This window comes from Palaemon carinicauda, chromosome 21 (assembly GCF_036898095.1).
Source record: "Palaemon carinicauda isolate YSFRI2023 chromosome 21, ASM3689809v2, whole genome shotgun sequence".
Taxonomy (NCBI): Eukaryota; Metazoa; Arthropoda; class Malacostraca; order Decapoda; family Palaemonidae; genus Palaemon; species Palaemon carinicauda.
The window spans coordinates 49,435,182-49,454,693 of record NC_090745.1 but is presented as its reverse complement, the minus strand read 5'-3'; the positions used below and the strand labels follow the sequence as shown (position 1 = coordinate 49,454,693).

The 19,512-nt window shown below is 40.6% G+C and overlaps 1 protein-coding gene across 1 annotated transcript; it reads left to right on the top strand.

Moving 5' to 3' along the window:
- Window positions 1-389: 389 nt before the first annotated feature.
- Window positions 390-809, top strand: LOC137614895 (uncharacterized). The gene has a single exon (XM_068344552.1). It carries the CDS (start codon window positions 390-392, stop codon window positions 807-809), a length of 420 nt encoding a protein of 139 aa, XP_068200653.1.
- Window positions 810-19,512: the final 18,703 nt, after the last annotated feature.

The window sequence follows — 19,512 nt, the reverse complement described above, 5'->3', positions numbered from 1 at the left end:
TTTTTATCATTGTTCTTGGCCACGAGAAAACGAAACCACAAAGAGAAAATCTTCTATAAAAGATGGCTGACTATACAGGATCTTCTCCGGAAGGGAGTCATCCATTGCATAAAATCCATGAACTTTCAAGGGTGGCTATTCTGTGTGCCCAAGAAAGATTCGAACATCTTTGAACTATTTTGGACTTGTCCTCACTGAGAAAATTCTTTGTGAACGAAAAATTTCAGATGCTGACTATCTCGCAAATACAGACCCTAATGCACTAAGGAGCCTACACCATCTCCATAGCTCTTACAGACGCCTATTGGCCTCTTCCGATAGGTCGGCATTTCCCCCCCCCCCCCCCCTTTGGTTTCAGACTGGCAAGAAAGGACTACGTATTTAGAGCTATGCCCTATAGGGTCAATATAGCTCCAAGGATTTTCACAAAGTTAGTCAAGGCCATCGTCCAACAATTACGGAACAGATCCCTCCAGGTGATGGTATACCTGGACGACTGGCCAGTCTGGGCTGCAATGAAGTCAGAGTGTCTTCAAACAGCTCAAGAAGTCATGAAATTCCTACAGTCTCTGGGATTCCAGAACAACCTCGGAAAGTCCAGCCTGTCTCCAGCTCAAGAATTCCAGTGGCTAGGGCTTCACTGGAATCTAAAGTCACACACCCTCTCTCTGCCGCAAGGAAAGAGAAAGGAGATCACAAACTCTGTCAGGTGCCTACTTCGTTCAAAAGTAGTCACCAGGTGGCAACAGGAAAGAGTCTTGGGTTCACTGCAGTTCGATGCCGTGACAGACCCATCCACAACTTCCTAAACCAAAATCTTGGGGAAGAGGTCTTTCCCCCAGATGTTGGTAGATTGATTGATTGATTGAATTGAGGTTTTCTGGCATCCTGATATCTGTCATTGACCGTGATAGTGTTTATTGTAAATAAAAAAAAAATATTCAATTAAACTCATAAGAGAAAAGATGGCATTTTAAAAGTTAAATATCTTTCAGATGACCTGCTTCTGAAATAAAGCTAAAAATACCACTAGCATGGTCGGACACATTATGCCTAATAATCCTGGCAAGGATGAACCCGCCATCCTCACCTCGAGCCTCGAACAGATATCTATTTCTTTCACTACTATATGTGGGGCATTTGGTCAACAGATGCCTCAATGTCAATGGTACCAAACAGTCGTTGCAATAGGGCTGATGTTGGCCACCCAGCAAAATCTCACATGTGTCATCCGAGTGCGAAGAAAGCTTAGACAAGAAAGAGTAGTCTCCCACTTTCTTGGCATCCCGTTATACCTCCAAGGGGATATAACATTACTTATTTCTCTCACCTTATTTTCAAGTAAATTATCCCAATGCTGTTGCCAATTATTATAAACAAAATTCTTAATTGTAGGTTAAAGATAATTATTAGGAATGGGATACCTTTTTGGTAGCAACTCGGCTGCAGCATTCTTTGCCAGTGAATCAGCCTTCTCATTTCCAGACACACCTACGTGTGCGAGAACCCAGCAAAATCGAACTGTTATACCTTTCATACCAATAATCTAAAGCCACTCTAAAATCTTTAAACCTAAAGGATTATTGAAATTAAAAACTTCTAAAGCTAGTAGGACACTTCTTGCATCACTAAAAATGGTAAAATTTCCATCATCTTTTAACGCTATTTTCTCAATAGCAGTTAGTAGGCCATATAGGTTGGCAGTAAATATAGAGGATGCTACAGGAAGTGCACCTCTACAATTAAAAGCTCTACTATATACTCAAAAACCAACACCGACACCAGATTTGGAGCCATCAGTATATATAAAAGTCGATTCCCTCTGTTCCTCAACATGTTCTATAAAGAGCAACCTGGCTTTGTTGTCATTCATGTTCTTTTCTATACCAACAAAATATTTACAAAAGGATATATCCGGTAATATCCATGGAGGAAATAATAATAATAATAATATTATTATTATTTTTATTATTATTATTATTATTATTATTATTATTATTATTATTATTATTATTATTATTATTATTATACTTAATATCGATATTATTATTATTTTAATCATTGTCATTATTATCATTATTATCCTCATCATTAATATTATTATTGTAGTTATCATTATTATTATAATTATCAATATTTTTATTATTATTATAATTATTATTATTAACTTTTATTTTATTGTATTTTATTTTGAATTTATGCATATTCATAATCAGAAGAATAGTCCCATTGTATTTTATTTTGAATTTATGCATATTCATAATCAGAAGAATAGTCCCATTGTATTTTATTTTGAATTTATGCATATTCATAATCAGAAGAATAGTCCCATTGTATTTTATTTTGAATTTATGAATATTCATAATTCGAAGAATAGTCCCATTGTATCTTATTTTGAATTTATGCATAGTGATAATCGTAAGAATATCCTCATTGTATTTTATTTTGAATTTATGCATATTCATAATTCGAAGAATAGTCCTATTGTATTTTATTTTTAATTTATGCATAGTGATAATCACAATAATATTCCCATTATATTTTATTTTGAATTTATGCATATTCATAATTCAAAGAATAGTCCCATTGTATTTTATTTTCAATTTATGTATATTCATAATCGGAAGAATAGTCCCATTGTATTTTATTTTGAATTTATGCATAGTGATAATCGCAAGAATAGTCCCATCGTATTTTATTTTGAATTTATGCATATTCATAATTTGAAGAATAGTCCCATTGTATCTTATTTTTTAATTTATGCATATTCATGATCGGAAGAATAGGCCCATTGTATTTTATTTTGAATTTATGCATAGTGATAATCGCAAGAATAGTCCCATTGTATTTTATTTTGAATTTAAGCATATTCATAATCGGAAGAATAGTCCCATTGTGGTGTTTCCTAAATAAAACCAACCTAATTGGTATTGCTCTATTTTGGCCATTAGATTGATTAGACTATAGTTGTGGTGTATGCAATGGGAGTTTGAAAGGGGACCTCCCACCAGAGTTGGCCCCAGGCCCCAGGCCCCAGCATCCGGCCCTGGCACTAATTCAAACGATCTGCCATTGTGCATTGACATCAGCACTGTCGGTGCAAGGAAAAGTAGCTCAGTGAGGAAAGGAAATAAACAATATGAGAACCAATTAACAATTTAAATGAGATGTTTTAAAAACAGTAGCAACATCAAAACAGATATTTCATATATAAACTATAAAAAAGACTCGTGTCAGTCTGTTTAACAGTTAGTCCACAGACACCCATTCGTATTCTACATGGTGAAAAATGTATGATTAGGCACCGAGATCATTCAAATAGGGCAAGTCTCTGCTATTTCAGTACTGAGATCATTCAAATAGGGAAAGTCTGCTATTTTGGCACTGAGATCTTTCAAATAGGGCAAGTCTCTGCTAATTTGGCACTAAGATCATTCAAAAAGGGCAAGTCTCTGTTATTTTGGTACTAAGATCACTCAAATAGGGCAAGTCTCTGCTATTTTTGGCACCGAGATCATTCAAATAGGACAAGTCTCTGCTATTTTGGCACTGTCATCATTGAAATAGGGCAAGTCTCTGCTATTTTGGCACTAAAATCTCTCAAAAAGGGCAAGTCTCTGTCATTTTGGCACTGAGATCGTTCAAATAGGGCAAGGCTCTGCTATTTTGGCACTAAGATCATTCAAATAGGGCAACTCTCTGTTATTTTGGCACTATAATCACTCAAATAGGGCAAGTCTCTGCTATTTTGGCACTGAGATCACTCAAATAGGGCAAGTCTCTGCTATTTTGGCAATGAGATCATTCAAATAGGACAAGTCTCTGCTATTTTGGCACTGACATCATTGAAATAGGGCAAGTCTCTGCTATTTTGGCACTAAGATCACTCAAATAGAGCAAGTCTCTGTTATTTTGGCACTGAGATCGTTCAAATAGGGCAAGTCTCTGCTATTTTGGCACTAAGATCATTCAAATAGGGCAAATCTCTTTTATTTTGACACTGAGATCTTTCAAATAGGGAAAGTCTCTGCTATTTTGGCACTGAGATCATTCAAATAGGGCAAGTAAAGCTATTTTGGCATGAAGATCATTCAAATAGGGCAAGTCTCTGCTAATTTGGCACTGAGATCATTCAAATAGGATAAGTCTCTGCTATTTTGGCACTGACATCATTGAAATAGGGCAAGTCTCTGCTATTTTGGCTCTAAAATCACTCAAATAGGGCAAGTCTCAGCTATTCTGGCACTGAGATCATTCAAATAGGGCAAGTCTCTGATATTACACCCGTTCTAACCCTCACTACTTCGTTCCTAACCTTATCTACTCGAGATACACCAGCCATACTCCTTAGACACTTCATCTCAAACACATTCAATTTCTGTCTCTCCGTCACTTTCATTCCCGACAACTCCAATCCATACATAACTGCCCCCCAACACTTTGTATCCTTCATTCACTCTCTGACGTAAATCTGCTTCCACTCCACCATTTGCTGCAACAACCCCAAGTACTTAAACTGATCCACCTCCTCAAGTAACTCTCCATTCAACATGACATTCAACCTCACACCACCTTCCATTCTCGTACATCTCATAATAATAATAATAATAATAATAATAATAATAATAATAATAATAATAATAATAATAATAATAATAATAATAATAATAATAATTGAAGAATAAACATTGTAGATTATCAAGAAAAAAACTTTAACACTAAAATCATTTTGGAATTTAGATTACATGCCAAGGTTCGAATCGAATAAAATGCAAAAGTCATTTCAGATTTCACTTAACCAATTTACATAATTTATTTTTTATTTTTCTAGGCGAGTTCGATAAGTTTCTGTTTAAAACTCGCAACCGAAAATAAAGTCTGCATTTAACAAAAAACTTTATAACATCACTTGGTAGGATCAAATATTTGCATAATTCTGTGCACACTTTGGACGTGGAGTTTACCTTATCATTTAAGGATTTGTCTCCGTGGTAACAATTAAACAAATTTTCCATTTGTTTCAAAGTGCGACTGTATATGTAAGAATTGGCTGGATTAAATCTTTCTGTTCGTTTGCAAAATGTAATCCACTTATTTCTCATATATTCATCCTTTGGAAATCTATGGTAAGTTATTTCAGACCCTTTCACATGTGTTTTTCTGCACCGGGACACTGGCCAATGGGACGGCATAATTATTTTAGTTACACATAAATATTATAAAAGAAAACGGAGACACGTCCCTGACTCTAGCCACACCTGGACTGAGGCCAGAATTTCAACGAACCCTCGGCGGCTCGGCCAGGTACTTCCACTGACGTCACTACCCAAAAAACCTCATTACTGGTTACCTGTTGAGTAGACCTTGTATTCTCTCGATCTTGGGGCAAATAGTGTCACTTTCCCTTTTAATATCACCGTAATCTTGGCAGTACTTTATAATTCTTTCGATGTTACCACAATAACTCAAAACAGAATCTTTAAAATTTATATAACAATTGAGGCAAGAACTTGGGATAAATCCACAGAAATTGATGCCAAAGTAGATGGTAAATGAGAAACCGTACCAGAAGTTGAAGGTTCGTAGGCCTTGATGGCTCTCAAAAGCCTGAAAATTTAGCAGTGGAAATTGTGTGAAAGGTTTCGAAAAGTGTTCAGTTTCCTAGTAAAACTATCACCTAATTAGGTATTCAAGTCTCATGGTTCTAGTTTTGTTAAAATCCTAGTCGCAAGTAAAATGTGGATAATCATCATTGGTCAGAAACTATGACGTTTGGGTAACGTCTTGCTACGTAGAATACAGTCGATAATGTAATAATGACATAATCTATGTTTTTAACATACAAATGAACAAATGAGAGCTCAGTCTGAAAAAGAATTTAAGAGAGTTATGAAGTCAGGTGGGTCAAATTTAATTTTGATTTTTAAACCACTTCTGGACCTAGCGCCACTTAGATTTATATATATATAACGATACCTTGGACTTCCCTCTTTATAGTGAAACTACTTAAATTTGGTAACTTGCTGGCAGAGCTATTGTATAGAATTACCTTACTTTCTGTTATTCTTGGTAACATTTAAAATTGTAGCATAGACTAACGAGTTAGGTGTATTCTAACTATGACATCTTAGAAACTTGACTATGCAACAATACAAAGAATACTGAGGTATGTTATTTTGCAGCCACAAATCCTTACAATTTTATTCACAACTTACTATCATAGTCATACAAAATTCGTAACATTCGTATGTCCGTGTACCATGTTATTGTCAAACTTTATACAATTTTCAATATGGCTGATTACAATACCAACCTTATTAGTTTAAAATGGTGGGAGGCCCCATCTTGGTGGGTGACCAAGGGCCCAGGCCCCTCCCTTAATCCAGCCCTGCATAAAACTACTGTAGTTATTTTGAATATTGAAATGGGTTTTGAAGGACTTTCCCAAGAATTCATAGCGGTGAATTTCTCCGTACTAAGTTTGTCAGCCTTTACTAACGTGAACAGAACAGTATTGGAGTTTAAAGTAGCTTATTTGCAGGAAAAAGTTAGGAGCATCAAAAGAGTCGTTAGAGACACTAGAAGCCACATCCGCTAGTCAACACAAATTGGTAAATAATACCAAATCTAAAAATGCAAGATATGTTTGGAGTGCATTTCCAGACATCTACAAAAATACCAAGAAGATTGCATTTGGGGTTTTCACCATTTTTGGATACACTTATTTGTGTGAGCAAGTATTTCCAAACATGAATGTTAATTAAGGAATATTGGGAAGTAGATGACACAATGAGAGCTTGTGATCTTGCTTGAAGCTGAAAATTACTTTTTACTCTCCAAGGAATTATGTGAACTAATCTCTCATCAATTAACTATATGTATGTAACTCTTAGATGAAAATATATTAGAATTATTTCCATGAATGCATGCAATGTTGCTTGCCCTTTGTAATACTGTGACTGCCACAGATATGACTGATTAGATTAGTAATAGGGTTTTATTTTGATTCTCATTTATATGAAAACAATACAAAACTGCAAATCAATTTCCATATGCATATAATTATATATTTTTCGGTAAATTTATGGTACTTTTTTCTAGCCAAATACATGAACCATATATTTTTCCTACTCGCTATCTTGTGTTCTATGCATTTCTGACTAATATTATTAGGGCAAACCACCCGGTCAAGAGTTTTTGGACTCCCTTATATGAAGACAATTATGGGGGAACCCTGTGGGAAACCGGGGTTTTGGGTGGAGAAATGTCATAAACGAGTGATTTGCTACAATAATAATGGTCAGAAATGCAAAATAAGCACAAGAAAAATACAGTCTATGGTTCATGTAAGTTACCTAAAACAGGCCAAAACGTGATTATTTAACACTTTTATAAAAGGCTACAGAACCTAACCAACCCACCCAACTTAACATAGTAGTTCCCAGGTCCCAACCTTTAGCTGGGGGAGGGGAGCACCCCGGACCCCCCTTCCCACGTCACAGCCTCTAGCTAGGGAGGCAAGCCCCACAAACCCCATTTCCAGGTCACAACCTGTAAGATGTGTTAAGATGAGGCTGCTTGTAGCGCCTGAGCTCCGCCCACATAAATGATGTCATTGTCCACGTCACGGGCTATCTGTATTTCCTTCTGCTGTGAATCAGCTGCAATGAAGATACGAAACCACGCTGACTATCATTTCCTGATCCTCCCTAGTTTAAGATCTAACATGGCGCAGTAAATGAAAAGAAAGAGGACATACAGTAATAACCGTGGCATCCCCTAGGGGCAGGATTGCAAGGACAGGAACCTCTGGAACCAGTGTCAGGATATCGCCGGCTTCCATGCTGCAGGCTCACCCCATGTTACAAACCCAGCAACAAGCCATCCAGAATCTTCAAGCTGAGATAACAGCATTGTCACTCCAGGGTACCAATGTCCCCCAACCAAGGATCCCTTCGTCAGCAGCTCTGGAAAAGTGCGAGGCTGAGGTGTCCCTTGCAGCCTTCAGGTCTTGAAAACTATACAAGTTGAAGCCTAACGAGGTAGCTCATTACATAAGGCTGCATTGTGTTCCAATATTACAACGTGCCCTCGATTCTAGGTATACAGACACCCAGTGGAGTGCCCTGTCTACTGAAGGAGCTTCTAACCAAGCGGTGCAGTGGCTAGAGTTTTTTTATTTGGCCCAAGAGCCTAGTGAGTCCTTCAATGATTATTTTATAAAGTGTATGCAAAAGGCTACTGATTGTGCATTCACATGTCCTAATTGCAATCAGGATTTATCTGAATACATGCTTTTGCATAAGCTCATGGAGGCCTAAGTGATAAGGTGCTCAAAAGGCAAGTATTTCAATCATGCAATAATATTCGTGATATCGACTCCCTCAGTCATGTCCAGAGTATTCGAGGTCGCCCATGACAACGCCCTTTGTAATAGGGCATGGCTTAGCAGCTCCCCTAGAGCAGCTGCTGTCGGTGGGTTCGAGGAGGAACACGAGGTGGAGGTGGCAGCTGCCCTTACTAATTATGACAGGAGCACCTCTGTAAAAGTACAGTCGTGTCCTTGTGGTAATTGTGGTACTCGTCATACCCCTGGGTATTCCTCATGTCCCGCAAGAAAAATGACATGTTACGGGTGCGGTAAAACCGGTCACCTGAAGAAGTGTTGCAGAGGGCGGAGCACCAGGAATAACGTTAGTTATCTGGCAGCGGAGTCGGACATAGCGTGTGCAGTGATCGCAGTTGACGTAGCGGCAGAGGCAAGGTTGCGGAATGGGCCATCTCTGCAACCCACTATTTATGTCGATGTATGCTTGAACAACATAGAAGAGTGGTCCTGTGTCCGAGCTGTGCCGGACACTGGTGCCCAGGTGTGCACTGCGGGACCCGCTATTCTTGCGACATTTAACATAAAACCAATTAAGCTGAGGTTAAAGGGAGGATTGCGAGAATTTGCCAACCTGCATCTGAAGTGTTTAGAGTCGACCTCTTGTGCCATAGAATACAAGGGGAGGCACACAACACAGGAAGTATACTTTGTAAAGTCCTCCATTGATTTTTATTTATCCCTGGATGCTTGTAAGAAACTTAGTCTTGTGCCAGAAACGTTTCCTGACCACGCCCCCTTCACAGACTCTGCCCCCACACCAGCAAGTGCAACCCATACATTAGCTGAAGCAACCAATCAACCTGCGAGACCGTCGGCCATCCGTTTCCCCCTAGTGAGGAGAATATTACTATATTAGAAAACTGATTATTAGCCCATTTTTCAAGTACGACTTTCAACACCGAGAGAGAACCCCTCCCAGTAATGGATCGGGAACAGCACCGTATCCACTTATTACCTGACGCAGTTCCTTATGTCTGCCAATCACCTGCGTCAGTACCTAAGCACTGGGAAAAGGAGGTGAAAGCCCAGTTGGAGGAGGACGTCAAGAGAGGGGTCTTATAAAGAGCTCCCCCTGGAGAGCCTACAGAATGGTGATCACGTACAGTGGTCGTGGCCAAGAAAACCGGGCAACCAAGGCTTACGGTCAATTACCAAAATCTCAATGCAAGTTGTAGAAGGGAAATGCACCATACCCCTACACCCTTCGATATGGTATCCAGCAATACCCATTGCTCATACAAGACTGTTGCCGACGCCTATTGCGGATTTCACCAGGTAGAACTGGACAAGGAAAGCATAGCCCTAACCAGATTCATCACACTTTGGGGCAGGTACCAATACCAAAGGACACCAATGGGACATTGTTCTGCCTCCGACACATATACACACCATTTTGATGATGCCATTGAAGAAGTACCCAGGAAGTTTAAGTGTGTGGACGACACACTTCTGTATGATTCAAGCATAGAAAGCGCCTTTTGGCATGTGTATGAAATCCTCACAGTCTGTGCATACCGGAAAAATTCAAGTTCTGCAAGAAAGAAGTGGAATTCGTCGGATTCGACGCAGGTTGGAACTCCTATAAGCCTTCAGCAGATGATTTATCTGCCATCAAAATTTTTTCTGTGCCCCAAAAGCCCATAATATCTGACATCAGGTCATGGTATGGTTCTGTCAATCAACTGGCCCCCTTCCTGACAGCAGCACCCATCATGACCCACTTTAGAGACCTGCTGAAGAAGCCCTCGGGCAAACAGGTCTATTGGGATGAGCACCTTTAGGAGAAGTCTTGTCAAGTGCAAGACATCGTCTGTAAGTTGGGCAAAGATGGCCTCACCTATTATGACAAGCTGTGGCCAACAGTTGCAGTCACTGACCGGAGTAAGGAGGGCGTGGGCTTCGTCATCCTCCAACAATATTGCAGTTGTACCTCCGTTGAAACCCCCTTCTGTTGTAGAGATGGTTGGAGAATAGCACTTTGAGGCAGTTGTTTCCTCACACCTGCCAAGTCTGGGTATGCAGCTGTGGCGGGGGAAGCCCTTGCAGTGGCCTGGTGCTTAAAAAAGGCATGAGTATTCTTATTGGGCTGCCCAAACTTAACCATTGTCCCGGACCACTGCCCTTTAGTCAAGCTACTAGGCAATAGAAGTCACGTCGATATTACCAACCCCAGACTATCTAGATTAAAGGAGAAAACATTATTGTATAATGCCTACCAGGCAAGAGAAATCATGCTGCTGACTTCCTCTCTCGATTTCCTAGCCTGAGGACAACGCCAGATAGACAGGATGCGAGCTTCAATGAAGAATTAACGATCCCTATGGTGTCAGCAATCACAGAAAACCTACAGGAGCAGTGCACCATAGACGAGAAAACTGTTGAAGAGGCAACCCTGGACGACCCAGCATATCAGCTACTAGTCGTTCGAGTGACTGCAGGGGACTCGAACCCGAAGAAATCTCAAGAAATTGTATGTTTGAGGCCCTTCTATGGCATTAGAGAACATCTCTCTATATCTGGCAACCTGGTCACATACTGGTTCAACAACAACTGCATCCGTCTTGTCATTCCCGAAGGGCTCCGCCATCAGATAACGGCCAACCTCCATGCTGGACATCAAGGCCTAGATACAATGTTGAGAAGAGTGAGATATTCAGTCTATTGGCTGGGCATCGAGGGTGATCACCATCACTGCCGACCGAAGTCATGAAAATGACCCCTGCCCCAGAGTATCCGTTCCAACAGACTGTCATGGACCTGTTTCAGCTTGAATGACAAATGTATATGGCATATTGTGACAAACTTACAGGCTGGCTAGAAATAGCCCACTTCCCTAATGGCACTCATCTGCAAAGGTCATGACAAAACTTAGGCATTACTTCACTCGATGGGGAGCACCTGAAAAATTGTCTACCAACGGCGGCACCAACCTGGTGAGTGAAGAGATGATAATCTTCTACAGGAGATGGAGAGTTAACCTACGCCTATCATCGGCCCACTACCCATAGTCAAATGGGAGAGCTAAGGCCGCAGTTAAGTCCGCAAAAAGGATAATTAGAACAAGTATCAGCGGGACTGGAAGCCTCGATAACGACAAGGTATCATTGGCCATACTACAATACCTGAACACGCCCTTAAGTGGTATAAATTAATCTCCGGTGCAATTGGAAACTGGGAGACAGCTAAGGGATGGTGTACCAACCGCAAAACTCAACTATATGATAGACCAACACTGGAGAAAATCCATTAGAAAAAGAGAACTTCAGGTAGCAGAGAAGAATGAGAAGATAAATGAAAGTGGCAGCAACAGGAGGCTAATGGGCTTACAGCCAGGCACGCACGTTAGGGCACAGAACCAGATGACAGGCTCGGAATCATAGTCGAGCAACAACCTCATAGACAGTACATCGTAAGACTAGATGGTAGTGGGCGTCCGTTGATAAGGGACAGAAGACACCTCAAGGTCATTGAACTGCCCGTCAATGAGACAACAGGAGCCACTCCTATCGATGACGAAGTGGCTCATGAGCCTAAGTTTCCTCCATCAGCGCCAGAGGTACGACCTCAAAGGAAGAGAGAGGCCCTTGTCTGAATGAACGATTATATATAATTATCTTTGCTTTGATTCTGCATTTATAAAATGAAAGCCACTTTTGTTTTGCAATACATGTAAGATGTGGTACAGTATTCTTAATCCGCAACAATTATTAAGGAAATGTGATGCATGTCATGTACCAACACACCCTACTTGCGTTGAAGTGCAACAAAAAATAAATACTAAAGACACAAAGGTATTCAGCTCATTATGCTTAGTCTGGATAGAAAATATAACTAAGTCGAAACTGAATTTGCAAATAGTTTAAGAAGAAGAAGAAGAGAAAAATGAACAGGATATATGTAAGGATGCAGAGGAAATCATTGATACAACATATGATGCCATTCAGCAACATACTTACAAAGAAATAAGTAATCAGATGGAAACAAATAATAGACCCAAGAGACTCTACCCAGACCTACATACTTTTAGGGAAAAGCAAGAAAAAGAAAAAAAAAGAAAAGAAAGATAAAGTCTCCAATTTACTGAAAACAGGGAATTACAGATTTGGCGAAAATGCTATTATCTCGCCACAATCAAATTGAATCTTTTACCTTTGGGCCAAGTGCTCTTCCTTTTTTAAGGCAGTAATTAACTTCCATATATTTGGATGGGTACAACTTAAAGAGCTTGGCAGAGCATTGTAATAGCCCTCTAAATGGTTATTTGTGCGAGGCATCTCGGATTCTGTTCTTAAGTGTACATTCCAACTATCTATAGGAAACAAAGGAGGTGTTCTGCGTTGTCTAACTCCTCTACCTCGCAAACATCCAATGTATGATATTTCAAAATAGGACACTAGTTCTTGAGGAAGATCGTCATCGTCAACAAGTTCTTCGAATCCATCAATTATATCAGTATGAGGAAGAAATGCTAACGATGGAAAACATCTTATCTTAATGTTGAACTCATCGTCATGATGGTACCTCTCTTTGAAGCCAATTTCACACACTTTTCTGAAAACATTTTGAGATAAATAAAAAAGACAGCATGAAACGAAGCACTAGGAAAAACAACTTTTGAGACTATTAATATGTGCTTTTTCAAAATCCATCATGATGGTTACGGGGTTCATTCCTGGCCGTAATTCCTTAAGCTGGTTAAAAAGGAGGTTGTAAGATTCTTGCTTCTTGTTTGGAAGCAATGTAAATAATCATAGAACACTGAGTGAACCCACTTGAATATGTAGCGTGTACAACTGATAGAATAGAGATGGGGAGCACTTGAATGTTCCATCACCCACCCAGTGTTTTACATTAATTAAGTCATCGAGGCCTTTATTTGTTGCGAACATAAGTAGTCTATCTTCATCAGATTCCCCATTATCAATCTGCAAGAAAAGTTCACCACTATCAAGGAACTTGTATTCATCAGGTATCTCATAACCCACTCGAGTCTGAGGGATTGGAGGAGCACTTACTGTTGCTTGACGCCAGTTCCTCATATTACGACTTATGCACATAGCTGAGGGCATAAGAGCCATTTCATTTTCATCAAGCTTTTCACAAACAGACGAAATTAATGGACGAGAAGATTCCTGGCAAGCAGATGCCTGTGATTTCAGTTCAGCTAAAGTTTTACGCACTTTCGGTTTAGAAGCACACGAACTGTGATGATGTTCACCGACGTTCTTGATTATATCATAATTTTCGTCATGCGTCATGGTGTGGACTTGAGCTATGCAGCACTTGATTTCACATTTCCAATAAGTCTTGGATCCGTCGGCATTTTGTTTGTTTCTCATACATATAGTTCATGTCATCCACAAGTTTCTTTACTCCCCGGTTAGTGTTAAAAACATAAGTCATGGTGATTATATATTTCCTTTAAAGTAATAACTAAAGAGGTAAGATGTAAACCTTGGTAAACCTTGAAGAGTGCAAAAACAAACTACAAAGAAGTAAAGATGGTCTCCATATCACGATAGTTTATGTCAACTAATTAGCTTGTAAACTAATTAGTGTGCTTGCAAACAAGCAATTCTACTACTGATATAATGTACTAGCCAATTTACTTGTTTCCTGTTTCGAAATTTTTTTCTTTTTACTATATTTTTTTTTTTGAGGTGATTGATAATTCTTTTTATTTTGTTTTATTTCATTTTATTTATGAATTTTATTTTGAGGTGTTAAATGCTGATAATCACAAAATTGAGACCTATCAGAACTTTTTTTCAGATAGTGGGAGTGAAATTGATGGGAGTCAAATTGACCGGGAGTCAAATTACCAGGAGTCAAATTACCAGGAGTCAAATTTCTCGAGTCAATTACCGGGAGTCAATTTACCGGGAGTCAATTTACCTAGAGCCATAATTTTTATGGCAAGAATATAAAATGGCCAGAAATATATGAAGAATTGAACGAAGATTGGAAAAATGTATTAGTAAGTGATAATATACAAGTAAATACGGATATACCGTACAAAATACTGGAGAAAATTGTTGAAAAATATGTACTGAAAAAAAAAAAAAAAAATAAACATCGGACATGCATACCAAGAGACAGAAGGATCTTATTTCAGAAAATTAGAAAGTGCAAGAAAAATCTTGCAAAAGAAAAAAAAATGTATGGAAAATGATGGAAATAAAAAGTAAGATAGAAAATGCAGAAAAAAAGATTATACAATCGAAAAAAATGAAAAAAAGGACTTAGAAGAAAGGGCACTTCAAAATATCAAGAAAAACGCCAAAGTACTTTACTTCTATGCAAAAAAGATGAATAGCTTAAAGGGAGATTAAAAATAGGCCCTCTAAGAATTGAAGGACGGTTAACGAATAAAAAAAAAAAGGAAATATGCAACATATTAGCAGAAAAATATAAGAGTGAATTCACGCCAAGAATTGCAAATGAGAATAATGAAACAGAAATGAGAGAAGAAAATATTGAATATCTAACAGATATAGATATTAATGAAGCAGATATTGTGCAGGCTATAAGCGAAATTAAAAATGGATCAGCGGCCGGGCCAGATGGAGTTCCAGCGATTTAAAAAAAAATAACTGCACGCACTATCGCAAAGCCGCTTGCAATACTGCTAAGACAAAGTGTAGATATGAGCAAGATATATGTTGAACATAAATTAGCATATGTAACCCCTATTTTCAAAAGTGGATCAAGACTAGAGACAAGCAATTATAGACCTGTTAGGTAATAAAAAAGGAAATAATGAATCATTTGGTTAAAAATAATTTAGTTAATATAGGTCAACACGGTTTTGTCCCCCGAAAAAGTACACAAACCCAACTGATAGCACACTATGAAAACATATATAAAAATATGATAAAGAAAAAAGACACAGATGTGGTCTATCTAGATTTTGCAAAAGCCTTTGACAAGTTAGACCATAATACATTAGAGAAAAAAATGAGAAAGCATAATATTATGGGAAAGATAGGAAAATGGATAAAAGAATTTCTACAAAACAGAAAACAGATAGTCTCCCAAATGTAAGCAATGGATTTAGAGTGAGAGATAGAATTCACATTTTAGTAGACCCATACGTAAGTTATTCGGCCCCAGCCCTTATTAAACATATAGAGACAAATACCAAACTAGCCAGCACTCGAGTTTCGCTAGTACTTGAAGTATCATATTTACCTAATTTTCTTTACAATAATGTACCTCTCCCATCATTTATAAGATATGGCCTCATAACTTCAAACATTTAATATAGCCATGTTTCTTTTGCATTTTTTTGATCACCATAATCATGTTTCATACTACTGGTGCTAAATGTAATAAAGATTTGATAGATTTTTACGAGTGCTGCCATTTAAACGAGAGGATAATGCCTGAATGAATGTATCTGTTTTGTTTTATGGACAAGTATAATAAATATCACTATGATTATTTTTAAAGAGTAGACCTAGTGAAAATTATTCTTTTATTCGTAAAGTACAACAGATTTTGATTGTAGATCATAGGAGAACGCTTTTGTCATTGAGGCTCTGACATTACTACGTTTTTATGATTCTCTAAATAAATGGCTTTTCTAACTTCAAAAGTTGGTGACCTCCGCATTAACCCATTCAAGTTTACAAATTTCTATAAACTTACTATTATCACATGAGCAATCACAACCACTATCTAACAACAGTTTAGCAGTGACAAAACCTCCCTTATTATTCATTACCTTTACCTTAGCCATTAGTAATAAAGTCTTATTACTGCAGTGGCCTGAAGACATACTAGCTACGGGAGGTGCCATGTGATCACCATTTTCCACATTGGTTTGGGGGGCCATATTCAGCTTGATACCACAGATTGCTACATTACGGCCACCTTGACGCTTGGCACATCTTACCTTACAACCTTTAGAAATATGACCTCTATTCAAACATTTAAAACAAACATACCTCTGCTGCCCAGCCAACGTTAAAAACTTGTGACCCGTTTCATATATATGATTTACCATCTTACAAAAAAACAAAATTTGAACCTTCACTTTGAGAAATTGCATTGTACCAACCGTGTGTCACACGATCGTACATAAATTATTTTGTATATATTATGCTTGTATCTGCGCTCTTCCCTCACACTAAAAAGAACCAGAATAAACATGTCTGCGTGTTTCCTCTCTAACATTGTCTGTTTCTCGAACGTGAAAATTCCTGTTGCCTTGGGGTTTTGTATATAAAAGAGAGTGTTCTTTAATAAAGTTACTCAGTTGATTGCATCCCGCCTTTGAGTTATAAACTTCTCTCGGCCGTCACATTGGTGATCCCGGAAGTCGACTCGCTCCCACCGCCTTCCACCCCCACCCCCCTCGCCCCTCCATCGTTGGTACTATGGCGGACTCTACGGGAGTTGGCGCTGCGGCTCCCCCATTGAAACTTTCGTCATTCGCCAGCAGAGAGGCGTTTGCTTGGTTTCAGCGCGCAGAAGTCCAGTTTCGCATCAATGGCGTGACTCGTTCAACCACCAAAGCAGATTATGTTCTCGCGGCGATACCCGAGGACATCTTCCCAGAAATATCCGACTGGCTTTGTGAACAAGGAGACACCCCAATAGCGTATGACGCCCTCAAAACCTACCTTCTGCAGCAGTACTCGCCGTCACCAGCCTCCTGTATAGCAAAGCTTTTTCAGCTCTCTCAACAACCGTTGGGGGACCAAAGGGCTTTGCTTGTCCTCAGGGAAATGACCAGTATCGCTCGCCTTCAACCTGCCGCAGACGGCTCTCCTCGTGAGGTGAACCTACTTCGTGCCCTTTGGATATGCCGTTTACCCAGACCTATACGCGCTGCCATACCCGATGTCGATAGTTTACCCATAAAGAACTTGATGACCAAAGCCGATGCCCTTATGGACAGCCACTTCAAGACCTCCATCAACGCCTCCACCCCTGACGAAGAGGATGCCTATTCAACGTCAACCGAAGCTGACATGAATGCCATAGGACATACACGCCTACCCCGTGACGCGCCGATGCGGCGACAAAGCCACCCACCACCCACCAATCGCTCGCGCCCCAACAAACGACTTCTACAGCCACTTACTACCTCTCATCCGCCGCAGTTTTGCTACTACCACTTCAGATTCGGGGCAACCGCGAAGAAATGTGCCTAGGATTGTCAGTGGCCAAAAAACGTGTAAGTAGGCCATTGCTCGTGGCGGTGGCCTCCCGTGTTTCTAATCTTTTCTTTTTACAGGATGCAGGAACGGGCGTGCGATTTTTAGTAGACACAGGTGCTTGTCGTTCTCTTTTGCCAGGGAAACTCTTCAATACACGACGTAGTCTGTCTACATCTGCTGACGTTCGCTTGGTAGCTACCAACGGATCTGCGATACCCACCTAGGGTTACGAGAGCCTCACATTATCGTTCGGAAACAGTAAATTCAATTGGAAGTTTCTCGTTGCTGACCTCACAATGCCAATCCTCGGTGCGGATTTCCTGTCTCATTTCCACATTCTGGTCGATGTCGCCCACCGACGATTGGTCAACGCAGACTCGTACTTGTCGGCCCCTCTAACCTCGCTCTCCACATCAGCGCACCCACGGATGACTACACCCATCTCCTCACGTCGTACCCGTAAGTTTTCCGTCCAGAACTTCGCCAAACACCCACGGTTCCTGCCAAGCACGGTATTTATCACCATATCAAGACGACAGGACCCCCAGTCTTCGCAAAATTCAGACGTCTGGCACCGAAACGATTGGCAGCCGCCAAACAGACGTTCGCCGAAATGGAGGAATTGGGCCTTTGCCAAAAGGCCTTCAGCCCATGGTCGTCACCCTTACACATCTTTCTGAAGAAAGAAGGCTCCCTCCGTCCGTGCGGGGATTACAGGCGCCTAAACATGCAAACAGAACCGGATCACTACCCCCTCCCAAACATTGCCGACGTGACCTCCTACCTGCACAAAGCGAAGGTTTTCTCTACGCTCGACCTCCTGAAGGGGTATTATCAGGTGCCTATGAACCCAGAAGACATCCCCAAGACCGCCATCACCCCTCCGTTTGGTACATACACCTTCAATTACTCCTGTTTTGGCCTTCGTAATGCTGGGGCCACGTTTCAACGTCTCATGGATGGCATCCTAGGAGACCTCCCTTTCTATGTATGTTATATGGACGACATACTTGTGTTCTCCTCCTCAAAAGAGGAACACCGTCACCTGCACATCGTGCTCGACCGCCTGCAACAAAATGGCCTTGTAGTCCGGTACGACAAGTGTACCTTTTGCGCCAACGAAGTGTCATTCTTAGGGCACCGCATCACTCCTGAAGGAGTCCATCCCCTCCCTGAGAAGGTAGCAGCCATTCAGAACTTCCCCGCGCCCTCGACCGTCAAAGCTCTGCAGGAGTTCTTGGGCATGATCAACTATTATCACCGTTTTCTGCCAGCCATTGCCGCCACTCTTGCTCCCCTCTACGCCTCCCTCAAGGGCAAGCCAAAGGACCTGAAGTGGGGTTCCCTTCAAGAAGCAGCCTTCTGCAATGCAAAGAAAGCCCTATCAACTGCTGCGGCTTTCACTTTTCCTATCACACATGCCCCTCTCCTTCTCTCCACCGATGCCAGCGACGTCGCTATTGGTGCAGTACTCGAGCAGGTGGTCAACGGCTCGCCCCTCCCATTGGCCTTTTCAGCAGAAAACTGTCCAAGGCAGAATCAGGTTATTCTACCTTCGATCGAGAATTGCTGGCGGTGCACTTGGCTGTCCGTCACTTTCGTCATTTCTTAGAAGGTACGCCCTTCGTCATTCGCACAGACCACATGCCTCTGGTGCATGCCTTTACTCGACAGTCTGATGCCTGGTCCGCCCGGCAACGCTGACATCTCTCCGCCGTGGCTGAATATAATTGCACCCTTCAATACGTCCCTGGGAAAATGAATCCCGTTGCCGAATCCCTGTCAAGAAACACGTTGGCTGCCGTTCAACTGGGATTGGATTACAATGCCCTGGCTGAAGCCCAACAACAGGATCCAGAATATCAAGCATGTAGGACATCCTGCACGTCCCTCCGTTGGGAAGACTTCCCCCTCGAAGAATCCAACACCACCCTCCTCTGTGACGTCAGTACTGGC